The sequence below is a fragment of the Ananas comosus genome, linkage group 6 (genome assembly GCF_001540865.1).
Source record: "Ananas comosus cultivar F153 linkage group 6, ASM154086v1, whole genome shotgun sequence".
NCBI lineage: Eukaryota > Viridiplantae > Streptophyta > Magnoliopsida > Poales > Bromeliaceae > Ananas > Ananas comosus.
This window is the reverse complement of record NC_033626.1, coordinates 6,723,921-6,749,805: the sequence shown is the minus strand read 5'-3', so window position 1 is coordinate 6,749,805 and position 25,885 is coordinate 6,723,921. Positions and strand designations below refer to the sequence as shown.

At 40.0% G+C, this 25,885-nt stretch overlaps 1 protein-coding gene across 2 annotated transcripts; it reads left to right on the top strand.

The window, feature by feature from the left end:
* LOC109711813 (26S protease regulatory subunit 7) lies at positions 285-23,137 on the top strand. 2 transcript variants are annotated; one of them, XM_020235061.1, is made up of 10 exons: positions 285-560; positions 1,056-1,137; positions 19,242-19,333; positions 19,487-19,564; positions 19,653-19,714; positions 20,319-20,463; positions 20,623-20,841; positions 20,963-21,144; positions 22,364-22,539; positions 22,690-23,137. In XM_020235061.1, exons 1-10 carry the CDS (start codon positions 486-488, stop codon positions 22,845-22,847), a joined length of 1,269 nt encoding a protein of 422 aa, XP_020090650.1. In that variant the 5' UTR covers positions 285-485; the 3' UTR covers positions 22,848-23,137. The 2 variants fall into 2 exon arrangements, with proteins under 2 accessions (XP_020090650.1, XP_020090651.1); XM_020235062.1 differs by lacking the exon at positions 285-560 and adding an exon at positions 17,080-17,269 and having other exon boundaries at positions 1,079-1,137.

Genomic DNA, 25,885 nt, shown 5'->3' with positions numbered 1-25,885 from the left:
TTTATCTGATTATCTCAAATTTTTTTTTTACATAAATCTTTATAAAGTAATTTAATTGCTAAATAATTTAATTACTAATAAGCTATTATATAAATTTACGTGCATTGCACATATACCAATTTTAATCCTTTTTATTTAAATAAATATAAGTATTAAATTATTTTTATATAATTTTTATTTAATTAATAATTTGATTTATAAGATTTATATAAAAAAGATAAAATAATTTTAAAATTTATTATTAAAATATTTTTATATTCGCAGAATCTCGCGGGTCTCCACTAGTGTCTACAATCCGTCCGCAGATTGGCACGGCTTTGTTTGAAGTTAAGCCGTGACGAGAGCACCTTGAGGAACAAGGACGACGAAAAACTATTTGGGCTCGATCTGGAAATCCTGTTGCCGCTCTTCAAGCCGATCGTGCGTCCTCGCGAATTCAGCTCCTGCTTCGTCTCGCCGCCGGCCTTATATCGCCGCGGCAAAAAATGGCTCCGGGGCCCGAGGACGAGAAGAACCCTCGCCCTCTCGATGCGGACGACATCGCCCTCCTCAAGACCTACGTACGCCTCCTCCGCCCCCACCCCCAAGCTTTCTCCGTCCCCTCTTCTCCTCTGCGATTTTCTTACATGCAGGGTTTTTATGCTATTTAGTGTTATGTTTTCTCGATTTATTTGGATTTATTTTTCAGATATTTTATATTCTAAAGCTGGAAATTGAAGTTCCTCTTCGATTCTTTGACCCCCCGACACACACAAAAAAAAGAAAAAGAAAAAAAATCTGTGTTAGGGTTCAAATGTTCCTCGGTTTCTCTTTTCTAGGGTGTTTTTTAACGATTGCTTGTGGGGTTTTGGGCATATTTTATCTGTAATAAATCTTGTCTAGGAGTTGATGCTTGTTTCGAGTTTCGATCTAACTGGTCTAGCATATGATTGGTGTATTTGCTGGAAGCTGTGTATTGTTTATTTGTTCCTAAAATTGCTGCTTTTATTTTTATCTCTTTTGTTGCTCGAGAAGATTTAACTTATTTGTTTCGATCTGAAATTGGTCGATGACAGGGTTTGGGACCGTATTCTGCGAGCATAAAGAAGGTTGAGAAGGAAATTAAGGAGATGGCTAAGAAGATCAATGATCTGTGCGGTGAGTAGTGATTACGTTACGTTGGTGAGACTGCATTTAGATTACTGTTTAATGAAATCGCGCATTCTTGATTCTATGCAAGGACCCTGTCCTTGTCACAATTGTAGTTGTTTGATGAATCATCGAATTATGTTCCAATAGAGCTACTTATGTTGGCCTTGTATTATCGTATTATGAAGTGAGGAACTAAAATGCCTTTCATTTCCGTGGGTATGAGGCTTCCTTTCGTTGCAAGATACATGACGAACCATATTTTTCTATTTTGTTCTTTTTTTTCCTTTCAATTTGTGTTGTGATTGTCATGCCTCGGGATTACAGCAGAAGCTCTTCGGTAGCGCTAGCTGATCCGCCATATGTACGGAATTATCCACCATACAGACAAAGTGTACACATCTAATACAAATAGAGTGAAGAACAGGATAAGACAATAGATGACATGGTATCTGAGATAATATAAATAGTATACACAAGTTTAACTATTTCATTACATTCTGTTCTCATATACAAAATATAAGCATAGGGTCGTCTCTATACTCTCCCAGGGACGACAATGCTATCTACATCGCGAGCTCCTTGCTGCGCTCTTCGATGGATGAAGTGGGGTCTGAAATAGAAACCACAACGAGAGTGTGAGAACTATAAAAATAGTTCCCAGTGGGTTCAGTTGCCAAAATGGACAGCCTACACCTCTAGGTCCTCACTAGGCATAAATAGTAATGAACAGCATCACTAATAATAACATGACAAAAAGAATAGGTAGGAAAATGATGAGCTTACTATGCCTCCACAATACAAAAATTATGCTACCGATTGGTTTAACTAATTTATCACGACAACTGGCTCTTAATTCTGTCAAGCCTGCGCCGTGCTTCGCAAGTTGGTGAAAAAAGCATAAACCCGCCTAGGCGCCCAACTAAAAACGGTTTGAGTACATGCTGGCCATTGGGCAACACCTTTGGAGGCCTCGCTTGCCGGGGCGCGATCCCACGTGAGTAACGCGAATAGCTGAGCTCAATTTGGCTCTTCCAGGCTATGGTCACATGTAATGATCAATCAGATCTCATAATGTTCTCTTTATGTCATCTCAATTCTTAGTTTATAGTTTTTCAATCACTATTCTTAATTTATGCAGATACAAGTGTTCCAAAATTTGCTAGTAATTTACGGAAGTACTGAATAATACAGAATCGTGCATAAGGTATAAACACATGAGACGTAGAGGGAGGTCACCAATTTTAGAATACTATCACCCACCGAAATTTCTTGCTAACTGTGGAATATTATAGTCTTCAACCCTCTCAAGTACCATATACCTACAACCAATAGTACTTTTATGAAAATCCATCCTAATAAGTTCCCAAAATCTAAACCTCCCATTTTTCCAGTATACTTAACAAAACCATCAAGACCCAATTATCTTATCTGTTAAATAATTTAATCTTTGCCTCTACTTCGCAAAAATCCTAGTTGAAGCTTTTGTGTACCTTCCATGAGACCTCTTGCTACTGCACAGGCTCAACTCCTAGCTTCAGGGGGCTCTGAGGTAAACACAGGCTCAGTAGGCTTGAGGGAGAGAAAAAAAAAGGATATGAAGAAAAAGAAGAAAAGGAAGACTGAGAGAGAGAAGTTGGAGAATTTTCTCAGCGGAACCAGCAGAAGGAAGCCAGCTGGGGTGAGGGAATATTTATCTAGAGATAACAATTTCATTTAGAATCCCTCCAAAATATAAAATTTGCAATATACAAATTACAAAATGATTCGAGCCTTTTAAGGACTTTTGGGCGCCAGGAGCATATTTTGGGCATTCGACATATCATGCCTTGGGCCATAGCGGAAGCCCTCGAGAACGCCAGCAGATCTGTCGTAGGCACGAGGGCGTTCCTTGCACCTACGAAGAGTCTAAAAACAACCTGCTCAAGACAACATGTAACAAGAGGATATAAAGGAATAAGCATCAGAGTCTAAACATATAACTAAACAGGTATAACAAACGTGTACATAAAGCAAGCATCCATACAACTCCAAAAAAAACTATAAATACAACCCATACTGGCTTTGCCAGTTCACAAATGTACAAGCTGCTATTGGTGGTCCTCCTCTAGCACTTGCAATCTTGAGTAGGAGACACTATCTACCTCGCTATCCCTTCACCTCGATGAGAAGATGGAATTGAGGGCTCTGAAAGAAAAAAAGACAACAACAAAAGGGCATGAGAATTATTGAACAGTAATTCCCAGTGGGTACAGTCGACAATCATGACGACCTATACCACTAGGTCTACCAGAGGCAATAATAGTGTAAAGAACTGTATAATCATCAGGATATAACTGAACTGATAACAAATCACTAACTATTATGCCTTCATACTACTAATAAAAGCTATAAATCTATCATCTCATGCATCAACTAGAATAACTAAATAAAACTATGCTATAAAACCTAATCATATTGATCGACTTAGTAATCAGGTCCAACCTGCATCGCCTCATCCATTACCCACCTATGATGGTCCACTACCATGTGGACTATTGTCTCACTGTATTAGTAAAATTCATATCACCTACCTCGTCTAGTGGCGCAATGATCCATCACACCTACCTACTAACACTAAGACTCTCTAACTAGGTAACTCAACTCTCGCACAGCTCAGGCAGCTAGATCAATCGCACAGCTATGTAGCCCAATCTCACCCCATCACACCAACCGTCGTAATAATCTAGTCTAGCTTGTGCCTTGCCTAGTGACTCAGCGATTTATCGCATCTGCTCACTAAGGGCCTCAACTAGGTAGCTCGAACCATCGCACAGCTACCGCAGCTCGATCAATCGCATAGCTGCAGCAGCTTGATCTATGGCACAGCTCCTAGGCAAGGATTTAAGTGCCGTGGCACGGGGTCGTGCCGAAAACTAGCCGGCACGGTGCGTGCCGAGCCGTGCCGATGCGTGCAAGTCAAAAAAAATTCTTGTGTGCCGACACATAATAGCATGAAATATTTATCTTCTTTAGCAACAAAATATTCTAACTATTTATTATGTCTTTTTATCATATCTTTTGAACTTTATTGAGGAAATTACTTACTAATTTAAAGAAAGAGGGTTTTGAGCTGTGCCATCGGCACGGGGTCTGTATCGTGCCGGTGTCTTGTTCGCACGGTACAACACGGTGGATACGGCCCGTGTCGACGGGGACTTAAAACCTTTCTCCTAGGTATACCTTCGGAGGACCCTCTCACTGTGGAGCGACCCCATGCGAGTATGAAATATAGTTGAGTTTATTCGGCACCGCTAGTTACAACCATAATCCACGACCTACATATCGTATAAACCTTCCTTTTTACTTGTTCAAGTTTCCACTATCATAAGTACCTCTTTAATTCTACCTTGCCCTGTCATTTCCATAAAAATACAGGCTTACTAGACTAATGCCAATCTCACCTATACTAGGATGTCACAGGTGTCTCAACACATTTAGTAACTAGCAATTACAAGGTCAAGTTTCCCAATATTCACATATTATATGCCCTTGGCATCCTTTACATGTCTCACAATACATACTATGCAATAGTTAGGATACAACAATAAACTCTCTGGTAGTGGGTATCTATGCATAAACATAAATCATTGCCGACCATAATCAATGTACTAGAATATTACTCACATGGCCATGTAGGTGTCCAAATAATCATATTGTCCCAATTACAATGCTAACATATATCACAACATATGAATCATGCAATGGACATAATGGTTAGTTCGCCTTTCTCGGTGACATGAAACCCACCTGGTACGCTACTCTTAAGGAATGCGGGTAGTTGGCGTGCTTAACACCTTCCTTCTCACAGCACCAAAATCCAACAAAAAATCCTCCAAAACTCATCATAAAATCAATAATAAAGTTCACTGCTAAATCCAACATTGACTAAAAATCTCGCTTAAATGCAATTCTAGAATTAATCGTGTCCTCTACTCACCTCAAGTAGCAAATGAAAAGATGAACACCTCAAACACTTCTCCACTTCGCTCTACAAGATCTCTTCTGAGCTACGCTCCCCACCCGGATCACTTCAAGCTCCAATAGCGAAGGAGCTCCGGGCTTGCTTAGGAAGGGAGGAAGAAGAAGAAAAAAAGAGGAAGAGAGGCTTAGTGTGAGGAAGAGAAGAGAGGAATGTCTTTTCTGGTACACATATAAGCCAACATAATTGCAAAAAACCCCTTAGAATTATCAAATAATGGCTCTCGGTCAAAAAAGGTAATTTCGTGCGCTTGTAACCAACATTCGGCCATTCGAAACCTCCTAGCTGCGAACTTTTGGGCCCTTCCTTTCTACAATGGGCCACCAGAACCCTTCGTAATTGCACTCGCAAGTTTCCAAGCGCTCGCACTTGCGTCCGAATTCATGCCAACTCTATTGAGTCATGTGCCCACCGTCTCTATCAAATCACACTCACCAACTCCGGGTTGCTATAGTTACTTTTGAGTGTCCAAATCACGCGTGAGCAGTGATTTCCTCATTTGGATCCACCTATGATCCACCCGAAACTTCCGGTAGCCTCAGCTCACCACTTCTAGGCTCCCTAAATACTATCCGGGTGCCCGAAAAAGCTCAAAAACTTAGTTTCACCTGACTTTAATTTCTAGAATCTATTTTCCCTATCATTTCGCAATAAAACAGTTCCAGCTTGGTCCAGTACTCCATAGAGGTGTTGATCATCAAGTCATACTGCAATCCTGCCTATTGTCAAGGTCCAGTACACTACATGCTTTTCAGGCTCCTTTATGATGGTTTTGGTCGTCCCTATCACCTTCCAAACTGTTTCGGACGCCCAAAAGATATTCTGAGCGCTCGAATAATTAACTCAAACAGTAGCTTGTGCTATTGAGTTTAGCGTTCGAAAGGGATTTCGGGTGCCCAATTTACAACTCGAAAACCCGAAACCCAATCCACTATGTTAGTTGGACTGTCTGTATAGATTCTGGGTGTCGAAAACCTTTTCTCGAGTGTCTAGAAATACTCTGAAACTCAAAGTTTTAGTGCTTTAAATTTTTAGATTTCGTTTTCACGTCTAATATGCCTCGAACTCGAACCAATTTAGTATAATTCCTCCTAGAATCTCACAGTCAACTTGTCAAGCTAATTTTAGAGGTACTTAAATGAAATTGAGCCCAGTATATTATACTCTTCCCCCTATAAAAAGTTTCGTCCTCAAAATTTAAAAAGTCATACCTTGTTCAAAAAGGTGTGGGTAGCGTTCCCACATCAAATCTTCTAATTGCCAAGTTGCTTCACGTTCTTCATGATTACTCCAGAGAACTTTTATATATGGAATTTCTCGATTTCACAGCTTTTTCTCTTCTTGAGCTAGAATGCGAATTGGTTGCTCTTTATAAGTCAGGTCCTCCTGTAACTCCAAGTGAAATCTATCACGTGGGAAGGATCGGGTATGTACTTATGGAGCATGGATATATGGAATACATGGCAAATTCCTGTGAGATTGGTGGTAATGCGTCTGGATAAGCTATGGATCCAACTCATTCCAAAATCTCGAAGGGTTTGATGTATTGGGGATGTAATTCCTCGAATACCAAATCTTTTCACCCCTTTTGAGGGCGAAATCTTTAAGAAGACATGATTGCTCTCTTGAAATTCAAGATCACATTGTTGCCGATTCAAATATTTCTTTTGTTGGCTTTGAGCAGTTACTAGATGTTGTCGCTTGATCTTGATTTTCTTCTTGGTCTTCAGTAGCACATCTGGGCCTAGAGCTACCTTTTCTCCAACTTCACTCTAGTGAACTAGTGTTCTTCCGTATAAGGCTTCAATCTGAGCCATTTTAATGATTTCCTATTAGCTGTTGTTATATGCGAACTTCGTCATTTGCAGCTGTCGATGCCATCCACTTTGATAATCCAGAACATAGGCCGGAAGCATGTCCTTCAAGATCGGAATAGTCCTCTCCGACTTCCTATCAGTCTGAGGGTGAAATGTCATACCGAAATTCAACCGAGTCCCCAAAGCCTTATGGCAGCTTCTCTAGAAATGTGATACAAATTTCGGATCCCGAGCCGAAACTATTATGGCGGGCATTCCATGTAGGCGCACGATCTCGTTTAGATAAATCTGTAAGAGCTTATCCTTGATCTAAGTAGTGTGGATAGGAAGAAAATGAGCGTACTTTGTTAATTTGTCCACAATTATCCACACTGTATCATGCATAGTAATGTTGTCTGTCTTCTAGAAAGGGATTTGTAGGCTCTGTAATTTTTCTGTTGGAAGACGATGCTCTGTCTTTGCCTGTTGACGAATGAGGTACTGGGATATATATTTTCCAATATCTTTCATTCCAGCCCACCAATAATGTGCCTTGAGGTCTTAAAGATTTTTCTGCCGCCAGAATGAATAGAATACAGTAAACTTCTTTCAAAATTTCTTCTCGAATCTCTGTATTGGTCGGTACATAAAATTGGTTGTGAAACTGAAGAGTACCTGATTCATCAATGTGGAAATCCTCTGTATGTCCCCTTTCCACGTCATCTTTTGGAGATTTGGGTCAACCTTCTTTTTACCTTTGATTCTTTCCAGTAAAGAAGGTTGCACCACTAGGGACATAAGTTTGATTGCAGCTCCTATTGTCACCACTTCCAACTCGAATCTTCACAGTTCCTCGAGTAACGGGGCTTGTCTGGTGATGATCATAGCCAGATTTCTACTGATTTTCGGCATATTGCATCTGTCACCACATTAGATTTGCCGGGGTGGTATAAACTAGTAATATCAGTCTTTTAACAATTTCAACCACCGATGCTATCTAAGATTCAGTTTTTTCTGAGTGAATAGATACTTAAGATTTTTGTGATCTATATAAACCTCTCAACGTTCTTTATATAGATAATGATGCCACAGTTTAAGGGCAAAAATCACTGTCGCTTAGTCTCCAGGTCGTGTGTTGATAAACTCTTCACGTATTCTTTTAATTGTCGAGAGGTGTAGGCAATTATTTCTCCATTCTGCATCAACACACAACCGAGCGCACTTTGAGAAACATCACTATAGATCACAAAGCCTTCTTTTGGAACAGGCAATGCAAGGATTGGAGCTGACATTAATCTATTCTTTTACTCAAAACTTTGCTGGCACTCATTATTCCAAATAAACTTAGTTCCTTTGTGCGTGAGACGAGTGAGAGGAGTTGAGAGCCTTGCAAAGCCTTCTACAAATCGACGATAATACCTAGCCAATCCAAGGAAGCTCCTTACTTCAGTCATATTTGTTTGTCGAGGCTACTCTCGGGTTGTTCCAATTTTCTTTAGCTCAATAGAAATCCTAGCCTTAGATATCACATGCCCCAAAAAAGTAACCTCTCTAACCAAATTCACATTTCTTCAGTTTCGCAAATAATTTCTTTTTTCGAAGAATTTGGGTCGTAGGTGCTGCTTATGCTCGTCGTTACTTCGGGAGTAAATCAAAATGCCATCAATGAATATCACCACGAGCTGATCCAAAAACGGCTCAAAGACACGATTCAATAAATCCATGAATGCCGTTGGTGCATTAGTAAGTCCAAACGACATTACCGTAAACCATAATTGTCACTCTCCGAAACCCGCATCTTTGGTCGGATTCGGGCGCGCCGATAGACCGCCGAACAGACAGAGTCTTTCCTGTACGTCCAAGGCATCGCAAACAGTATAGTACAAGTGGTTCCAAATAGGAACAGTATTCATACATCGATTGCATAAGGAAGGCATCAGAAATATAACAACTAACTATTACAAGCACTCAACTCATCTTACATCACATTTACATTAAATTTACATTCCCCTTCCAAATACAACCAAACTTATTACAATTTTGTTTCATTCTTTTTTTTCTACACCCCTAAGCTATGTTGACTCGGGGTACTTCTATCTCTGATCTTAGTGGTAGGGCGCTATCTACCGAGCTACGCCCTTCCCTGGCGCAGTCGCGCCGCTCACGTGTGGACCTGAAAAACATAGAGGTGAGAACTATAAATATAGTTCCCAGTGGGTACAGCCACCCAAGGGAGATGCTCGACCCACCAGGTCCAAAGGAGGCAACATAAGTAGTTAGTCCAATATACATATAAACATATAATTTTATGCAACTAACAATTAACATTCTTATGCCACACAAATGCAATAATGCAATTCATACAACCAATGCGAGTAGAGCTACCGTTTCTACTTTCTATTCCACAAGCCATTTCTAAGGCTCTCTTACCTTAGCCAAACTATACTACCTGACTCGATCTCGAGTCGATCATCAGCGGACTACCGCTCACATCCAGGCTTGAGGAGATGAACATGCTGCATACACCTCAGCTTTCAATTCACAAACCAAGTCGGCTGGCGGGCCGCGAAGAACTGCGTACACCCGTGGTCAGGGATCCCCCGGTGGGAGAGAAACATGCCGCATACACCCGCAGCCGGGATCCCCCATTGGGAGAGGAACATGCCACATACACCCTAGCACTCGAAGATTCTTTCAGTGGGAGAGGAACATGCCACATGCACCTACGGTCAAGAATCTTTCTTAATCACAATCCTCGAAGTTCTTGCAGTGGGAAAGGAACCTGCCACATGCACCCACGGCCAAGAATTATCGATATTCACAAGTCCTGGGATTCCGGGACCCACTTTCCAAGTCTCAAGGGTTGGTCAAATACCCTATGATGTCAACCTCTCTAGGTTCATAATCTCGTGTCTAAGTGGTCATCCTACTACTATGTTTTCCAACCCAAGGTTCAAAGTGCCGCCCCGTGCCGTACGGCATGGGGCGTGTCGTACCATGCCCCCAAGAAAGGGGCACGGTACAGGAGGGGTCTCGGACCCCTCCTGGGTGCCGCGGCACATGGCCTGTGCTGCTCGAGACAAAGCGGCACGCGGCCATGTGCCGCAGCACCGTGCCGCGTGCCGTTGCTTTTTTTTTTGGCTTTTTCTTTTTTGTTTTGTTCTCTGGGGTATCGAGCCCCCGTTCTGGGCCACCTATATTGTCTTTTTTTTTTTTTTTACTTTATTGTCTTTTTTCAACTTTTTTTTTACTTTTTGGCGGATACCTTTTTTTTTAACTTCTATATTGATAGCAAATTTTTAATTGACATACTTGATCCATACCGAGCCCTCCGCTTCCACCACAGACATCCATTTTTTCTTCGCAAAATATTTTGTCAGAAATTGTCGCACCGCGAAGCTTTCGGTGAATCAAGGGAACAAAAATCGATCTCCTAAATAAATTTTGATCAGATATTTTTAAAAAGAATAAAAAAAATAAAATATGGATGTAATATCTGGAATATATGACTTTCTCACAATACCAGCAATACTTATATTAATATTGTCAAATAAATCTTGTATTTGCAGATGACAATACGCCATATGATCAAGTGTGACGATATATGTCGAATTAAGCAGTCATTTCTATATAAAGATGTAAATTTAAATAATTATTGTACTTGTGAATTTTATTATTGTATTTTAATTTCTATTCTACATCAGGTATAGTTGTATTTTATTTATAAAAAGCTTACATGCATATTAATTGATGAGTGTAGTAAGGTATATATAATAAATATTCATAATTATTTATTTAAATCTTTTAAAATAACATTATAAGAGTTTATTAGAACTAAAAAAACTGAAATAAGTCCGTGCCAAAGCGTGCTAGTAGGAGGTCACTCGTATCTATCGGCACGCGTGCCACGTGTCGGCATGCAAGTGTGCTTGTGCCGTACCGTGCCATGGACATAACGGCACGCCCTCGTGCCACGGCATTTTAAACCTTATTCCAACCTATGTTTAATAACACTAGGTTCCATACCACTATATTCCATAACCGAGGTTCAGCTATTCTAGGTCCTATGTTCTTCCACCTAGGTTCACCTGACTCTAGATTCAATGTTCAACCTATGTTCAATGACACACTAGGTTCCATGTCCAGTCATGCCACTTGTTATCCTAGTCGTCCATACCTAGGATTCATGACATTTAGTCTTTGTTTCCAATGGTCGAGTTTTCTAATTTGTTTACAGTTCATCGACCTATGTTCAATAACCATAACTAGGCATACATGTATCCTATATGTTCCACATGCCTCTATACTTGTCCAATTCTTGTCCAAGGGTAGAAACTTTACGCTAAGTAGCATACAATTTATGCCTACTCATTTAATCAATAATCTACCATTATATGCATGCATCAATAATAAAATCATACTTCACTGTGGCATGGAAGCGACCTACTCACTTCGGTGAAGCACAACCCACCTCACAATGCTTCCGATTGCTTGTAGACACTTGCAATCGGACTTCCGTGGCAAACGTCGCCCGGTTCGGCTCGTACTCGGAATCGACCATCGAACGCTTGATAAATTCCAATTCACGGTTGTCCGGGGCTCTCCTCAGTCCTTCAATTAGAGAATTAGGAGATCAATTGGTTAAAACCTTAAAAATTCCAAAACCCCCAACTCTAACCCTAGATTCTCATTTCTCCAAGAATATCTCAAAATTCATGGAGAAATCTTGATTAGATTAGCTTAGAACCATCTAGAGGTCTCTAGAATCTCATTTCAAAGGATTCCATCCAAACCCTAAACTTTTAACCCAAAAATGAACCTCGAGTCGGAAGCACTCCGAACCTCCAAGCGCCCTAGAGCTTGATCCACTGTTCACTACGAGTTCCCGAGCTTGATCGCCACTAAGATCTCCAAATTGGAGAAGAAGAAGATGAAGAAGAGAGTGAGAGAGCAGCTCCTTCTCTCTCCCCGTCACTCTCCCAACGCGTGTGTGCATTTTCTGCTGGGGAAAGGGAGAGGGCACCCCTTATTTGAGCCCCCACTGAATTTACCAAATTGCCCTTCAAAAATAACCTTCTGCCAAGTTGGAGTACCGGCACTCGGGCTGCCAGTACTGGTACCCACCAACCAGTACCGGTACCCAGGCTTGCTTCCTCAAAAACCTAAAAGCCCATCTTTCCAACATTTACATGGTGTACCGGTACCCAACCCCGCGTACCGGCTCTCAATACAAATTTCACCAATTTGGTTCCGGTACCCAAGCCTTGGTATCTTAATACTCGAGAGCAGATTTTCCACTCTTTGCATTGCGTACCGATACTCACTTCTCAGTACTGGCACCCAATGCAAAACCTACATGTTAGGCAGATTTCATCCTGTCGAGTTCGTTTTCGCGTCTAATTTGCACCGAAAACACTCGAATGCTCTCCAAACCTTGCTGGAACTTGTTTAATTAGCTTTTTAAGCTAGTTCCCACCAAAACTTCATAATCGTAGAAGTACGGTATATTACAATAATGTCCATATCTTGCCCTGAATGTCGTTTTGGGTACATCTTCAGGTTTAATCTTTAATTGGTGGTATCTTAATTGAAGATCAATCTTTGAATATACTCGAGAGCATATCTTTGAATATACCTGAGAGCCTTGGAGTTGATCAAATGACTCATCAGTGCGTGGCAATGGATATTTATTCTTGATAGTAACCTTGTTCAACTCGATGTGATCCATGCATAATCTCAACGTAGCATCATTCTTTTTCACAAAAAGAACTAGTGCTCCACAGGGAGATATACTAGGTTTGATAAATCCTTTTTCTAGTTGATCTTGTAGTTGTGCCTTTAATTCCTTAAATACTGCATGTGCCATTCCAATAGGCGCTTTTGAAATTGTCGCAGTCCTTGGAATCACATTTAAAACAAATTTGACTTTCCTGCCTGGTGGCATACCTGGCAATTTCGGGGGAAATATATCAAGGAACTCTTGGACTATAGGAATATCTTCGAGCTTCGGAACCTCTTTGGCACTTCAATCACTATTGCCAAAAATGCAACACACCCACGGTTCACCAACTACTTTGCCCGTGATGAGGAAATCGTGGTTGCGAACAAAGTGCTCTTGTAACCATGATAAGCAAACTCTTGTCTCGGTTCCCGAAAAATTATTGTGCGATTTCCACAATCAATTGTCACATAATAACGGGTAAGCCAATTTGCTCGCAATACCACGCCAAAATCCTCCACTTGCTTTAGGCCCAATAAGTCCATAGGTATAATCCAATCTCCAACCCTCACTGGACAAGAGAGAGAATACTCTGTAACATGTAAAATTTGATTTGGTATACTAACCTCCTCTATGTATGACAGGGTAACTAACTCCAATCCATGTAATGCAGCAAAAGTTCGACTAACAAAAGAATGAGGCGCGCCAGTATCAAATAAAGTATGTACTCTTATGCCATTAATTTAAAAAATACTTGCAACAACATTATCAACGCCTGACTAATCATCCACTTGAGCTACGCATATTCTTCCACTTAGTGCCTTCCTAGAAGTCGTAGCCTAGCACTGCCCCAGGGGATGACTAAGAGGCAGTGTTTTAAATAGCGGCCGCTATGCCCGCCTTAGTGGCCGTTATAGCGGATTTATGTGCTACCGCTACGCTATAATATGTAAAGCGGTATATAGTGGATCGGGTTCATAGCGGCCGCTTTAGCGGCAGAGGGCCCGCTATAGCAACTACTATAAAGTGGTTGGAAAGCGGGTGCTATGAGCCCAAACCTTTAAAACGTGCAAACCGATTAAAATAGCTTATCGGGCCGGATTCTTAAATGAAATATAAAGAACAAACCCTGTTTCTAAGGATTTGGAAAATAATTATTTACCTAAGATATCCTTTTTGACATCCATTTACAAATTGTTTAGATTGTTAATGGATTATAGATTTTCTAGTTTTATGTCTTTTTGGTTTGCTAAATATTTTAAACTTAATCTTGAATTTTTCATGGATAATGACATTACATATATGTAGGCTTGCAATACTAAAAAAAAAGAATGATTAGTTGTCTTTTCATCAAAATTATATGTATTTTTTATAAGGAATATAAACATATTAAATTTGTTTTTATGAAACCCGCTATAAGTTCATAGCACCTGCTATGGCGCCGGCTATCCGTTTTCCGCTACGAGACTCTCCAAACGCTATGTACCCGCTATCCGCTATTTGTAACTTTGCTAATAGGGGTGGAAGTCGAGGAGACTATAGCCGCTGATCTAGGAGTTGAGGGAGTAGAAGCTACAGAAGGGGTTGGCGAAGCCCCTCGCGGACATTCTGCCTAAAAATGACCTAGCTGGTTGCATTACTAACATTGGCTCGCTCGCTAGGAACACATAATGGGGGGGTGCGGGCTGCCATAGATAATACATCTCCTCTGTTGTTGCTGCTGTTGTCGCGGTGTGAAGGGCCTTCGACTTGTAAAGGATCCTCAACTTAGAGGTCGCGGGTGAAACTATTTCAAAGGCCTCTTTGAACTAGATTGGCTACTTGATTTCTCAGTGGGGCGCTTTTTCTCCTTTTCTTTTGCCAATGCTTCAGTTTCTTCCAGCACTATGACCTGTCCTCGCTCTACTCACATAGCTAGCTCAAACACCTCGGGTAATATCTGTAGGTGCTGAGAATGCACTAGCTGATAAACCTCGGGTTGTAGCACCTGCTCGAAAGCTAGTGCCTTCTGCCTTTCATCCCGCACGGCATAGGGGACACAATTTAGGAGCCGAGTGAACTCTCGCTCGTACTTCCTCATTATCTGTTCTCTTGCCGTAATTTTCTAAAATCCTCCAATTTATCTTTAGCACTTCTCGGAAAATATGTGTTGAAAAGTATTTCCTAGAATTCTTCCCACGTTGGAGGAGCGGCACCCTCAGGTCGGCTGCTCGTGCTCGCTTCCAACAACTGTGTGCTTCACCTTGCAAACAATGTGCCGCTAAATGCACTTTATCTTTCTCCGGAATGTACAACTCTTTGAAAGCTTTTTCAAAGAGTCAATCTAGCCTTCCACTATCCAAGGCTCCACGGCCTTTCCATCAAATTTTCGAATTGCAAGAGTGGATTGAGCTTGCTCTTGTTCCGCTTCTATCGAAGCCTACTTCGCAACTGAAGTGTTCGAGCCCATTGGCGGAGGAGGAGCTATTGCAGGAGCGGCCGTCGGTGGAAGAGGAGTGGCTGTCGTCGGAATGGTCATCTTTGAAGGCCCTGCAGTGACACTTAGGGTAATAACTGTTGCAAGAGGTGGGACTTGCTCTTAAGTCCCCCAAGTTGCACCTATTTGCTATGCCACCAACTTTTGTAGTTTCCTAATTTGTTCCTCGCGCTAAGAGGCCTCAGTTTCCCTTTCCGCCATTGCCTCGTCTCTGAACTACTACCAGGACGACCATTTGTTCTTGAAGCTTGCAGACTTCACTAAACCCAGCCTGGTCTGGAGCGTCGGGTGGTGCTGGTGTAGACCTCGTTGGGGGTCTTCCACGGTGTGCCATCTCAACAATCTAAAACAAGACAAAATTTATTTCTCAGCAATTTATATATATAACTTCACAATAATTAAATCAACACAAATATAAATCAACCCAATCATGCGGAAGCAAGTGAAGGATGCTACCTTTTTACTTTTTACAACATCATATTGTCTGCAGGCAACATGATTATTGAAAAGGAAAAGGTATAACACCATCAATCTGTCCTCAATGCTCACTTGGAGACTTAAACGTGATCCAATCAATTTACTTCCGGCATAAGATCATGTTCACTCTTGTTCCTAAGTTTCTAAGGTCACCATAAAGCCTGTAGTTTATTGGGTCCGCCAACTAACTTTCCTAGGCTCTGATACCAACTTAATTTATCATGCCTCGGGATTACAGCAAAAGCTCCCTGGTAGTGCTAACAGATCCACCGTATGTACGGAATTATCCACCATACATACGAAGCGTACACAACTAATACAAACAAAGCGAAGAACTGGATAAGACAATAAATGACATGGTATCAAAGATAATATAAACAACATACACAAGTTTAACTATTTCATTACATTATGTTCTCATATACAAAACATAAACATAGGGTCATCTCTATGCTTTTCCCACGGACGATAATGCTATCTACTTCGCTAGCTCCTTGTTGTGCTCTTCGGTGGATGAAGTGCTCTTTGAAATAGAAACCACAACGAGGGTGTAAGAACTATAAAAAACAGTTCACAGTGGTTCAGTTGCCAAAATGGACGGCCTACACCACTAGATCCTTGTGAGGCATAAATAGTAAAGAGCAGAATCACTAATAATAACATGACAGAAAGAATAGGCAGGAACATGATGATACTGCTATGCCTCTACAACACAAAATTTTTGCTACCAATTGGTTAAACTAATTTTTCATGCATCAATTGTTTAAATGGATTTTCCCAACATTTCTCAATCACGGCAACTGGCTCTGAGTTCAATCAAGCCTGTCTTGCGTCTGGTGAGCCGCTGAAAAACACACAAACCCACCCAGGCGCCCAACTGAAAATGGCTCAAGAATACGCCGGCCGTTGGGCAACACCTTCGGAAGCCCCGCTCGCCGGGTGTGACCCCACGCAAGTATCGCAAGTAGCTGAGCTCAATTTGGCTCTTGCAAGCCATGGTCACTTGTCATGATCAATCAGATCTCAGGATGTTCTCTTTATGTCATCTTTGTTCTCAGTTTATAGTTTTTCAATCTTTGTCATTAATTCAGGCAAATACAATTGTTCCAAAATTTTGCTAGTAATTTACAAAATTATTGAATAATATAGACTCATGCTGAGGTATAAATAAAATGAGACAGAGGGAGGTCACCAATTTTGGGGTACCACTGGAATTTCTTGCTAACTGTGGAATATTATAGTCTTCAACCCTGTCAATTGTCAAACACCTACAGCCAACAACACTGTCATGATAATCCATCCCAACTAGTTCCTAAAATTTAAACCTTCCATTTTTTCGGTATACTAGAAAAACTATCAAAACCCAATTATCTCATCTGTCAAATAATTCGATATTTACCTTTGCAAAAATCCTAGTTGAAGCTTCTGGGTACCTTCCTTGAGATCTCCTGTTACTACCCAGGCTCAACTCCTAGCTTCAGGGGGCTCTGAGGTAAACAAATGTAGGCTCAGCAGGATTGAGGGAGAGAAGAAAAGAGGAAGAATACGAAGAAGAAGAAGAAAAGGAAGACTGAGAGAGAGAAAAGTTGAAGAATTTCCTCAGTGAAACCAGTAGAAGGAAGCCAGCTGGGTGAGGGAATATTTATTCAGAGGTAACAATTCCATTTAGATCCCTCCAAAATATAAAATTTGTAATATACAAAATGATTCGAGCCTTTTACGGATTTTCGGATGCTTGGAGCATGTTTCGGGCGCTCGATAGAAGCCTTTTCAGCAAGGATTTAAGTGCCGCGACATGCGGTCGTGCCGAAAACTTGCTGGCACGATACAGCATGGTGCGTGCCGGGCTGTACTGATGCGTGCCGATCACAAAAGATACACCTCTGCTGACACGTAATGGCATGGAATATATATTTTCTTTAGCAACAAGATATTCTAATTGCTTGTTATGTATTTTTATCAAATAAAATAGGGTTTTGAGCTATGCCATCGGCACGGGAGTTTTATCGTGCAGATATTTTGTTGGCATGATATGGCACGATAGATACGGCCCGTGCCTATGGGCACTTAAATCCTTACTTTTCGGCCTCCTTTACGATCGTTCTGGGCGTCCCTATCGCCTTTAAAAGTGTTTCGAACACGCAAAAAGTATTTGGGGCGCCCGAATAATTAACTGAAACAGTAGCTTGTTCTCTAAGGTTGAGCATGTAAAAGGAATTTTGGGCACCCAATTTACAATCCGAAATTGTAAATTTCCACGGCCCAGAACCTGTACAGTCCGTTCGTGCATCTGGAAATAAGTTGGTTTCCAATCCACTTAGTCAGTTCCACGGCCTGTACAGGTTCTGGGCGCCCAAAACCTTTTCCTGGCTACTCAAAAATGCTCTGAAACTCAAGTTTTCAGTGCTTTAAATTTTCACATTCCATTTTCACATTAAATTTGTCTCAAACTCGAACCAATTTAGTGTAATTCCTCCCAGAATCAGAGTCAAACTTGTCAAGCTAATTTTACAGATAACTTAAATCAAATTGATTTGAGCCCAGTATATTACAGCAATGCTGCTGATGTATTTGTATTTCAACAAATTGGTTTGACCGTTTTCCTAATTGCTAGCAGATAAAATGACTTACTTTAGTTTGGCGGATATGCTCTTGGACAAGTCTTACTCTTTCATTATATCAGAGCTAATGTGTTTAGTCAGGTCTGTCTAACCCATTTGACGGGTAGGGGGACAAGATATTTCCTATATACACTATCTTTTATTTTCATGCTGATCTTGCAATATCAAGAGTTCTATCAGGATTGCACTTTTGCACAGAACATGGGTTGCAATGGAGACTCTGTCTCCCTTTCTGCGGTATTTGATTTAGAACATTGGTAAAGATAGAGTAGTGGAAGTAAAATAGACCGGCAGAGGTCCTTCTGATTGAAGAGAAGGATTAAAGGTGAAAGTATCTCATCCGCTTGAAGAAGGGATAAATCTTTTATGGGAAGACACAACTCTTACAACAGCATAGAAAATTATAACTCCATACAACAAAGAGGAGTTAGGAAATTTACCAACCAAATCCATTATATAAAATTTCTGGCTGAGATCGTCTGTGTGATTGAGTAGATAGGATTGATTAGATGCTTATCTGTGATTCTCTGGAGAATGTTTATGATGTGGTGTTTGTATCATATAAAGTAGAAAAAGAAAATAGAATGTCTAATTAGTTATTGGCTTCTCACTTGGCCCTCACTTTGAATTATTCTCTTTAGATTGGAAGCTTTTGCGCTCTCAAGTTCCTGTTACCTTACTGACTTATATCTATTAATTAATAAATTTTCAAATTCACCAGTGTAACTTTGTTTTATTCCTGATTGATCAAATTTTGCAATAGGAGAACCTAAGTATGGATATATTCGTAGTCTACCAGCATAAAGGTGTAAGATAGATGAAGAGCTGTTTCAACTTTCAGGTGTAAAAATGGGCCAAAAGATTAGTTTTATAACATCACTCAGTTGAAGTACCTTGATTGGTAACCTACTTAATGAACGGAGTAGGATTGCGTTTTGATTGTATTTCATTAGTGTGCTGTTATCACTAAAACTCTCAGACATTTGCTATTATTAAATACCAGGAATCAAAGAATCTGATACTGGCTTAGCTGCTCCAAGCCAATGGGATTTAGTTTCTGATAAGCAGATGATGCAAGAGGAACAACCTCTTCAGGTAAATTTACCCTTTTTTACTGCTTTTATCTAAGGTGCATGGATTCTCTTATATCTGGACGACAGGTTAGAGTCAATATATAAGTTCCGCCACCTCACCCCACCCCCCCCTTGTTTTCATATTCTAAAGAAATTGCTTTTTTTGCTTAATCAGGTTGCAAGGTGTACAAAAATTATCAACCCAAACACCGAAGATGCTAAGTATGTGATAAATGTTAAGCAAATTGCTAAGGTATATCCTCAGTAATATTTGATTGTTCGTCTCTTTTGAGCAAAGAGAATTTAATTTTATTTGGAGTTACTTCTTTTGACATTCGCAGTTTGTTGTTGGGTTGGGTGACAAAGTCTCTCCAACTGATATTGAAGAAGGCATGCGTGTAGGGTGAGCCTATGTTTTTTAAATATTCAGTACTTTTATTGTTCTTTTGAAGTTGTTTTGTCGGTATGTTCTTGGAAATACTTTTACCAGTTGACAAATCTAGATTGGCTTACGTCTAGAGGACATAGTTCTGAGAAAAATGGAGAAATTATATTGTGAAGAAATATTGTCATTTTATTGCTAGTATGGTTGATATTGATGTGTAGATTCCAAGGCTTTTCTTTCTCATTTTCCTCAATACTCTGTTCTCTTTAGAGTGGGCCAGTAGCGTACATCGGGCTGCAGCTCTTCCTACTGTGAGGTGTGGGTCCTTACAATCTGGCAGTTCAGTTTTTATTTTAAATCTTTTAAGGAAAACAATCCAAATATGTCTTTCTATAGTGTTCCATAGCGCCTTCTGGGTTAGTCGGTCAGCCACATTATTGTTTACGAGCATTTACAAGCTTAGGAGTTTGACATACTCTGGATAGGGCATTTCTGTTGGAAGTGAAGGCTAACAAGAAAGTTGATAATTGAATGCAATAAGTAATTATTTCTAGTGCCATTAATCTCAAATTGTGGAGCTTGTATTTGAAGGTTTGTCTTATTCTCTTACTTTTCGCCACAGAGTTGATCGAAACAAGTATCAAATTCAAATTCCTCTTCCACCAAAAATTGATCCAAGTGTTACCATGATGACCGTAGAGGAGAAGCCTGACGTAACATACAATGATGTCGGCGGATGTAAGGAGCAAATTGAGAAGATGAGAGAGGTATGATGTTACTATTATTCTGCTAAAGATCTGGAAATAATTTTCTATATCAGTTGGGACTTCAGATATCGGTCTAGTAATAAGGGTGGAAAAGTTAGACTTTTGTAGGTCTGAACTTTAACCTGTATTTTAAAATCTTGATGTGTCATTTCCATCTAGGTTGTGGAGCTTCCTATGCTTCATCCGGAGAAATTTGTTAAGCTTGGTATCGATCCTCCTAAAGGCGTCCTATGTTATGGTCCTCCAGGAACAGGTAAAACACTCCTTGCCAGAGCAGTAGCCAACAGAACTGATGCTTGCTTCATTCGTGTCATTGGAAGTGAGCTTGTTCAAAAATATGTTGGAGAGGGAGCTCGGATGGTTCGTGAACTTTTCCAGGTAGTTAAATTACATTCAGTGTTGCAATTGGTTATAGAGTATTCGGTTTCTCATTTCTGTGCATTTAACTTCATAATTATATATAACTATTCTTCTGAAAGCTTTTCCTTTATCATTGTAGATGGCTCGCTCAAAGAAGGCATGCATTGTCTTTTTTGATGAAGTTGATGCCATTGGTGGTGCTCGTTTCGATGACGGTGTTGGCGGTGACAACGAAGTTCAGCGCACTATGCTTGAAATTGTGAATCAGCTTGATGGATTTGATGCTCGAGGGAATATTAAAGTCCTAATGGCAACCAACAGGTACGCTATCAGTCTTAGCTACTGCTCTTGTTCTTGTATATGCCATCTAGTTGGTGTTTCAATTAGATTCTATAGGTTTACCTTGTTTATATCATCTTGTTTATTAGTAGGTTAACCCCTGTTACCCTCAATGTAGTGGCGAGTGCCATCTTCAAGTCGGTAAAAATTCACTTTTATGCTCTCTAACTTGTAAAGGATGCACTTCTCTGTTGGTTATTTAAAGAGCATTCTAGGATTTTGACTTTGGAGTAGAAGAAGACATAAATGCTTACTAGATATGAAATGCTGTTTGAACTATGATTTATAGCAAGATATATTGTTTGTATGTTGTTTTTGCCCGGTCGTTTAAAGTTTTAGTTTTTGGCTGTCTTGGAAGTCCAAGAAATATGAAGCAAATAGAGGAGATAATACTGACACAGAATATAAATGTAGTCACTGCTTGCAGCACTTCAGGGTGCATTGGTTTCTGTTGAGTTTTAAAGAGTAAATTCTTTAACTTTCCATTTATTATGACTATGTTACATCAGTAATACCCTAATTATTTCGTAATTACTTGTTTAAAATTTGACATGCATGTTTGGATGAATGCCACATCCTGATGGGGCTTTTGAAGTATCATTCCTAGATATAGGATTTCATGTATAGTTCTTTGTTATACATGGTTGACCTTTGAGCAAGGTATTGCTAAAACTCTTGAAACTCAATTAGTTTTTTGGTGATCTTTGTTGAATTTGATGTTACCCTTTGAAAGTTTAGTTTTTGTTTGCCTCTATACAAAAGTTAGTTATTTATTTCGATCTAGTAATTATTGGAAGGACGTTAGATTGCCCTAATTATATGCAGTGAGGATATTTTTCTTGTTTCATCCTTTTTATTTATTTGACCGAACAGTTGAATATGTTTGACAAAACAGTATTTCCAACTCGAATAGATTTTTTCTTTTGCTTTGGACCTTATTAATTCCTGTTTTATCTGATACGATCTTTGTAAGAGTAATGAATGAGTGAGAAAGGATCAGATGAAAAACCTGAGTCAGTCCTTAGTGTCAGCATCATCTTATTGTTATTAGCAGCACTCTTTCGGATGGATAGCGTAGCGTATATATTTGCTTTCTTCAGAATTATCCTTAGTCACATTCAGGATAATCTGGATTATTTTTAGTTTAATGCAGTGTATACAAGTTATCCAAAGCTGTTACACCTGTTTTAAATTATTACAGGCCTGATACTTTAGACCCAGCTCTTCTGCGACCTGGAAGGTTAGACCGTAAGGTCGAGTTTGGTCTCCCCGATTTAGAAGGCCGCACACAGATATTCAAGATCCACACAAAAACAATGAATTGCGAAAGGGACATCAGATTTGAGCTTCTTGCTCGCCTCTGCCCTAACTCCACTGGTAAGTATTTGATTAATATTTAGTCCATGTTTGAGGGCCAATCACATATTATTGTCTCTTTGTCATTGTCTCTTTTACTCGTCATGTTTCCTCTCTTTTACTTGTCATGTTTCCTAGTTATATCGTGTATTCTTTTCCTTTCATGAATAGGGGCGGATATACGGAGCGTGTGCACTGAAGCTGGGATGTTCGCGATCCGGGCACGCAGGAAGACGGTGACAGAGAAAGATTTTCTGGATGCAGTGAATAAGGTCATTAAGGGCTATCAGAAATTCAGCGCGACGCCCAAATACATGGTCTATAACTAGGCTCTAAACTTGCATGGTGTCTCAGGGGGAAGACAAAATCGTGACATCATCATCCAAGTTTGTCATGCATGGCCTTGCATGTACCATGATGAGAGGTTATAGTTTTCTTGTTAACAGGATGGACATGTTCTTCTCATGGATCAGAATGGTGCGTGACGTTGTCGTTTTGAGTCAAATATTTTCCCTTCGTGTTTCTACTCTAATTATTTGATGATTCAAATCTTTAGAAGTTATTTTTGCTCTGTGGACAGTTGGATCAGTTTAATTCAGTGTACGCTTGGTGATTGTTACTTTGACAAATGGGTCTATAGGTTTGCTTCAGGAGCTACCAACAGCTGGTAGTATAGTGCGATAATAACAGAATCCATACCATCAAGATATTAATCACACTAGTTAATAAATGTAATGTATTTAAATTGTCCACGATAAAAAAGTGCTAACTTTGGAGTAAATAAAGCAGAATGGAGAAATCCAAGCACAACCATAGTAATGCAAGATGTACGTGGTTCATTCAAGCAGGGCTACGTTCACGTGCACGGAGAGATCAAATTCACTATCAAATTAAATAGATTACAAGATTTGGTTAGATATTTCCATCTATTATTACAATGGGCTTACAGTCACAATAATGCAAAAAAATTTATATGGTTGATCAAAATTGGGCCACATCCACGGACACGAAAGATCAAATCTACTATCAAATTGAGAGGATTATAAGATTTAGTTAGAAATTACCACTCTATTACAATGGGTTGTAAACCTTCCAATGAAAATTCCTTCTTGTTACACTTTCTTTGAAGCACCTTCCAATTATGCGAATTTTGCTTCAGGATGTCTCTTAAGATTCCTCCAATCAACCTTGAAAGCTTTGAATCAAGAAAGAAGAACAAGAGAATTCCTTCTCTAACCCTCTTTTCACCTCTCTTCTCTATGTCAAGAAAAGAGAACTCTAGAAAGCAAAAATGAGAACACTTCCTTCCAAACCCAGGGAGAATCCCTCTCTTAACATCACTTGGCCCAATATACCAATGGGTCAACTAAAGTCCAAACCAATTACTAAATAGCCCATTACATGAGTTAATAAACCAAATCCAAAATGAACCAAATAGGCTATGAATTTGATATCAACCTCCACCTTGATAGAAAAATCACCGCTCCTCGTCTCCGAGCCAACTATGTGCTTTTATCCTTCACTCAACTTGAAGCCTAAAAAAGTTAGGATCTAATTCAATTTCTCTACTTGTACCGGCTTTGTGAGCATATCGGCCACATTCTCATAAGTGCCAACTTTCAACACCTTCCCCTTGCCATCTTCAACATCTCAGATATAATGATATTGTACATCAATATGTTTAGTCCTTTTATGATAAACCGGATTTTAAGTTAAATATATTGCACTCATACTATCACATAACAAACACGTAGGTTTAAAATTCATACCAAGCTCTTTCATTAAACCTTGAAGCCACATTGCCTCCTCGGTTGCCTTGGTAAGTGCCATGTACTCAACCTTCGTCGTTGACAAATCCACCATTACTTGAAGCTTGGACATCTAACTAATTGAACCATTTTTATGTTCAAATACAAAATCCGTTTTAGATCTTCTCTTGTCAAGATCACCGGCAAAATTAGCATCAACATAATCTTGCAATGGCCTTGAGTTTTTGCCATACATGATTGCATAATCACTTGTACCTTTCAAATAGCGAAGAATCCATTTCGCCGCCTTCCAATGCACCTTTCCAGGATTTGGACTTTGTTCTGAAGATAATTTGAAGTGAGATGCAAATGGTATCTTTACCACCTTTGATTTACCCATGCCAAACTTGTCTACCAATTTTTTCTACAAATCTCTTTTGTGAAAGTGACAATGTGCCATTTTGCCCATCCCGCCAAATCTCCATGCCAAAAATTTGACGTACTGGTCTAAGATCTTTTACTTCAAAGGCCTTACTGTCACGCCCCGGGTTCCTTTTTTGATTTAAAAGCATAGCGGAAGTGTCCAAATTTTTTTTCTTTTGAAAACCTGATCCTAAGATATGCCAGATCCACCACAAATATAGGGAATCCACTGTTCACACGGACAGAGTCTCCCCTGTATTTGCATTGCGTCGCATAAGTACAAGATACAAGATTTACCAAACAGGATACAACCACACATATGCACATACACATATCCACGCACCATTCATATTCACATTCAGAGCTATTCATAAATCCACAACTATTAGTTTTAAAATGTTTCCTACCCGGAAACTCGTTTTAAAACACTAAATCCTGAAACCGAGAAAATCTTTTAAAAATCGTTTCCCACACGGAAACCTTTTTCCTTTTAAAACCCACTACCACGAGGGGTAAACCATTTCCAGTTTGCAAGAATCACAATTCCTTCATTTTACATTCATAAAATCCCAATTATTCAATGAAAGGAAATACTGAACCATAATTGCATTCTAAGTCATTCTTAAAAGAGACTGAGTTTTGATTTTAACCGACTGACGGGACGGTAGCTCTACCGATCGCTAACTGCGCTCCTCACGAACCGTCCGACTAGGACCCGCGACGTCACCTGTAATGGGGGTGGGAGGTCAGAACATGTAAACATGTCTCCCCTTCCAGTGGGTACAGCAAGCCAACGAGGGCGAGGGGTACTCACCAGTCAAGGAGGATAAACAAAGATATAGTAAAGGTAATACAATAGCAACAATAATAAACGAACAAGAGGTATAATGAACAACTACCGCTACTGTATGTATGCATCAACCGGACGACAAGTCCAAAAATACCCAATCTGAAACAGTCATATTGGTCTGCAACACCTCAGGCCTATGCCACAACTGCTCTAACCTGTATACGACCCCAGCATAAGCTCTTGGTTCGGACCCCAGCATAAGCTCTTGGGTCTGAAAGCATATAATCCCTCTTGGGCTCATGGGCTGGCACTCCCAACCACTTTTTCGGAAAAGAACACCCTCTTGCGGTGGCCAAACCGCTGGTATTCGTGAAATGCGTACGAGCAGTGGCGATCGATGCTGATA